The sequence below is a fragment of the Girardinichthys multiradiatus genome, chromosome 13 (genome assembly GCF_021462225.1).
Source record: "Girardinichthys multiradiatus isolate DD_20200921_A chromosome 13, DD_fGirMul_XY1, whole genome shotgun sequence".
Classification (NCBI taxonomy): domain Eukaryota; kingdom Metazoa; phylum Chordata; class Actinopteri; order Cyprinodontiformes; family Goodeidae; genus Girardinichthys; species Girardinichthys multiradiatus.
In genome coordinates this window covers 32,809,069-32,813,721 of record NC_061806.1, presented here as the reverse complement: position 1 = coordinate 32,813,721, position 4,653 = coordinate 32,809,069, and the positions used below count along the sequence as shown (strand labels likewise).

General features: G+C 41.8%; 1 protein-coding gene across 1 annotated transcript; it reads left to right on the top strand.

Moving 5' to 3' along the window:
* Positions 1-1,701: 1,701 nt before the first annotated feature.
* On the top strand, positions 1,702-4,424 carry LOC124878905 (tumor necrosis factor receptor superfamily member 6B-like). The gene is made up of 4 exons (XM_047383087.1): positions 1,702-1,967; positions 2,169-2,574; positions 2,655-2,831; positions 3,499-4,424. Exons 1-4 carry the CDS (start codon positions 1,965-1,967, stop codon positions 3,843-3,845), a joined length of 933 nt encoding a protein of 310 aa, XP_047239043.1. The 5' UTR covers positions 1,702-1,964; the 3' UTR covers positions 3,846-4,424.
* Positions 4,425-4,653: the final 229 nt, after the last annotated feature.

Sequence of the window (4,653 nt, the reverse complement as noted above, 5' to 3'; positions counted from 1 at the left end):
CAGTCTGTGGCACTGCTGAGGTCTTATGGAGGCCCAGGATGCTTCGATAGCGGCCTTTAGCTCATCCAGAGTGTTGGGTCTTGAGTCTCTCAACGTTCTCTTCACAATTCCAACAGATTCTCTATGGGGTTCAGGTCAGGAGAGTTGGCAGGCCAATTGAGCACAGTGATACCATGGTCAGTAAACCATTTACCAGTGGTTTTGGCACTGTGAGCAGGTGCCAGGTCGTGCTGAAAAATGAAATCTTCATCTCCATAAAGTGTTTCAGCAAATGGAAGCATGAAGTGCTCCAAAATCTCCTGATAGCTAGCTGCATTGACCCTGCCCTTGATAAAACACAGTGGACCAACACCAGCAGCTGACACGGCACCCCAGACCATCACTGACTGTGGGTACTTGACACTGGACTTCTGGCATTTTGGCATTTCCTTCTCCCCAGTCTTCCTCCAGACTCTGGCACCTTGATTTCCGAATGACATGCAGAATTTGCTTTCATCCGAAAAAAGTACTTTGGACCACTGAGCAACAGTCCAGTGCTGCTTCTCTGTAGCCCAGGTCAGGCGCTTCTGCCGCTGTTTCTGGTTCAAAAGTGGCTTGACCTGGAGAATGCGGCACCTGTAGCCCATTTCCTGCACACACCTGGGCTCTGGATGTTTCTACTCCAGACTGAGTCCACTGCTTCCGCAGGTCCCCCAAGGTCTGGAATCAGCCCTTCTCCACAATCTTCCTCAGGGTCCGGTCACCTCTTCTCGTTGTGCAGCGTTTTCTGCCACACTTTTTCCTTCCCACAGACTTCCCACTGAGGGGCCTTGATACAGCACTCTGGGAACAGCCTATTCGTTCAGAAACGTCTTTCTGTGTCTTACCCTCTTGCTTGAGGGTGTCAATAGTGGCCTTCTGGACAGCAGTCAGGAATGCAGTCTTACCCATGATTGGGGTTTTGAGTGATGAACCAGGCTGGGAGTTTTAAAGGCCTCAGGAAACTTTTGCAGGTGTTTAGAGTTAACTCGTTGATTCAGATGATTAGGTTCATAGCTCGTTTAGAGACCCTTTTAATGATATGCTAATTTTGTGAGATAGGAATTTTGGGTTTTCATGAGCTGTATGCCAAAATCATCCGTATTAAGACAATAAAAGACTTGAAATATTTCAGTTATTGTGCAATGAATCTAAAATATATGAATGTTAAATTTTCATCATGACATTATGGAAAATAATGAACTTTATCACAATATGCTAATATTTTGAGAAGGACCTGTACATGCCAACTCATAGATTAAGAAGCTTTCTAGTAATTGTTCATCATAGCATATAAGATTTACTTTCCTGTATTTAATAAAACAACCATCAAATGTCTAGATAGCGTTAATGTAGACTAGCTCCCGTGCGTGAAAGAGAAACGTATTACAGCTACGACTCGGATTTCAAAATTGCATGTCGGTCTTCATTTAATTCAGACTCATTAAAATTAATATTGAGATGATTACAGAAGCAAACATTGACACTGAGTGCTGCAGAATATGTGAAATCCATCAGAAAAAAAGAACATCATATCTCTTTTCAGCACAGTTGATGGGTGTTGGTTGGATTTTCGCCGTATTTAAGGTTTTCTGACTTATAAAACGGCGCTTTTTGCGTGACCTTTTAACCAGAGGCGTGGTAAAAGTGGCGTTTTGTGGCAAAGTTAGCTTGCCATAGAGAACTCAGGAACACAGTCAGGTTATCACGCTGGCAGAGACAACCGGATGACGCCTCCCTCCAGGGTCTACTCAATGAGAAACACCTGCTGCCAGTTCCAACTTCCAGGCAGAGAGGAACGCAGAAAAAAACCTGCACTTATCCACAAAAGGATGACAGAAATGGGATTTCCCCTGTTCAGGAAGATCGACGCGACCAAATAAATAGAGCTGCGAAGCAAAGAGAACATCATCTTCCTCACTGACTTGTCCTACATTATCTTCATTATGGTAGGTGGAGGTAGTGGATCAAAGATGGGTTGTGCTCGCTCACAGAAAACAAGTGTTTTATAAAGGCACATTTTTATTTTGGAATATTATAATCTAAAATGACCAAAACTCTGTCCTATTCAACTTGCTTTTGGAGAAATTGTTAAAGTTAATGAAGATGTAATTTTTTGTGCTTGTTGTCGTTTCGTTTCCTTCTTCCAGGACCTTCTACCGCTCTTAACAGAACTGTTCATCCTCCTCTCTGTGCGAGCCTCGCCGGCGAACAGCGTCGCCGCCCCGCTCACCTACGCAGACACGGACCCGATCACCGGCAGGCCGGTGCAGTGTGACAGCTGTCCCCCGGGGACCTATCTGAGCGCTGGCTGCTCCTCCATTAGGAAGAGCGACTGTGCTGTGTGTCCAGACGGCTCCTTCACGGAGCTCTGGAACTACATCGGGAGGTGTTTGCGCTGCGGAGTCTGCGGACGGAACCAGGTGGTGAAGAAGAAATGCACCGCCGACAGCGACTGCCAGTGCGAGTGTAAACAAGGTTACTTCTACCATCAGGACTACGACATGTGCATGAGACACAGCGAGTGCCCGTCTGGCTGCGGAGTGCTTACCAAAGGTACAGTCACTTTAAACGTTTAGTGCGTCATTTCACATTTACATTAGTTTAACTCGACAGCATTTGTGTTTCAACTGCAGGTACACTCGAGAAAGACACCGTGTGCAGTATCTGCCCGAATGGCACCTTCTCTGACATTTACTCCACTGATCATAAATGCTCACAGCACAAGAGCTGCAGCGATGCAGGGCTGCAGTTGGTGCTTAAGGGCTCAACCTGGCATGACAACGTGTGTGCAAACTGCATAGAGCTCAAAGGTAAGAGGCTCTTTCAAGCCAGAAACTGGCAGGTTAGAGTAGATCAGTCATGTGTTGGAGCACATGACAGTTACTTTATCTGTCAGCCCTACGTATCAATGTCAGTCGGTGGCCCTGGCCAAGAAGACTTGCTGTGCATTTTAACCAATCAGATGCTAGAGTCTAATTAATGAGCCAAACAGTTTCTGTCATTTCATACTGCACTGCAGCTTAGAAACATACGAATTACAAATGAATACCTAAATAATCAAATACTTTTGCAGATCACAAATTGAAACTTTATCAAAAGTTTGTCTTTAATTTGTCTTAAATATTTTTAAAGCTGATCACATGTTTAATTAGTTAAGATAAAGTTAAAGACTTAAGAATACATTTATTTGTTTTATTTCTTTTGTTTTATATTATGGCATATTTTAATGAAGATGTAAATATCATTACATTATATCTTTTTAGTGGTCTGTGCTTCATTTGGCCCTCTATATTTGGACACCAAGTCACCAATATATCCAAAATACTTCTGCTTGTCAGTTACTGAAACTTATTTAAATCATTACCAAGCACTGATTTATGACTGCTGAATATCTTGTTTCACTTACTACTTCCTGAACGACCTGTGAGTGCTTTGGAATGGAACATAATGTCCTGTCTGCCTGTCTCCTCTCTGCAGATGGAGCCACATATCTCAAAGAAATCATCCCGGCCTTTTTCATTCATCATAAAATAAAACTCAAACGGCTGCGTCGAATAGTGCTCAAGCTTCCATCTCAAGATGTCAGAGAGCAGGAAGGAACTTTTGAGCTCAGCTTCTCACAACTTCACTCACGCATCAGCAGCTTGGTTTCATCTGCCACTCCGATGCAGATTCGGCAGCTTCCAGTGGTTCTGATTAAAATGAGGGCCTCCCATGCAGGGGAAAAACTGCGAAACAAGCTGAACAGAATTGACAAAAATCTATCAAAGCAGTGTAATTTAGGGAGTGTTAGCAAGGTAGACTTAAATTCAGCTTTGGCTTAAGGGGTAAAAAATATCTTTGTCTTGTACTAGACAGGTAAAATATTTCACTGGCTAATTTATAATAAGACTAATAGAAATATTGTTTTTGTTATTTTATCATGCTGCCTTACTTCTGTAAAGAATTTAATTTTTAAAGCAAGCAAAGTATTGGATGTTTCATGGTTATTCCTATAAAGGTCCGGGGACTTTAATGAGTTATGTTTTAATGTAATTTCTAGAGTTAAAAGTTTGCACCAAGGTTATCGGAGAGGTCATGTAAGTAAGCTGGACACTAACCTATAATCATTGAAAAGTGTCAGCTTGCATTTATCTACCTCCCGTGCTTGAGAGATTTTGCACCTGTCACTTTTTCTTACTGCAAAAGTATTACCGTGTTATAGCTCACTGTGTCAAGAGATATATTTATTTATTTGAAGAAAGTTTAGTCCAAACAAGATAGCATGAAGAGCTTTATAGTTTTTAGTATACAGCTGTGCTTTGAAAATGTAATCATGCACATTAAACACAGAGCATGTTTAATCAGTAGTAACCATGTTTTCACTATACATGGTTATGAAAAAATAAAATTCCTCAAAACTACGAATTTTGTTGGTCTACAATTAATCATGAATGATCCAACTACATCTTTAATTCATATTTCCACATGTGCACCAAATTTGGATTTCAGAGAGATTGTGCAATCATGCACAAGTCAAAGATTTGTTCCATGTTCTTAAGTATTCACAACTAGAAGGTAAAATTGGAATGGGCTAGCAACAGATATGGTGCACCAGGTTACCCCACAAATATACATTGGTTGCCCATTCAC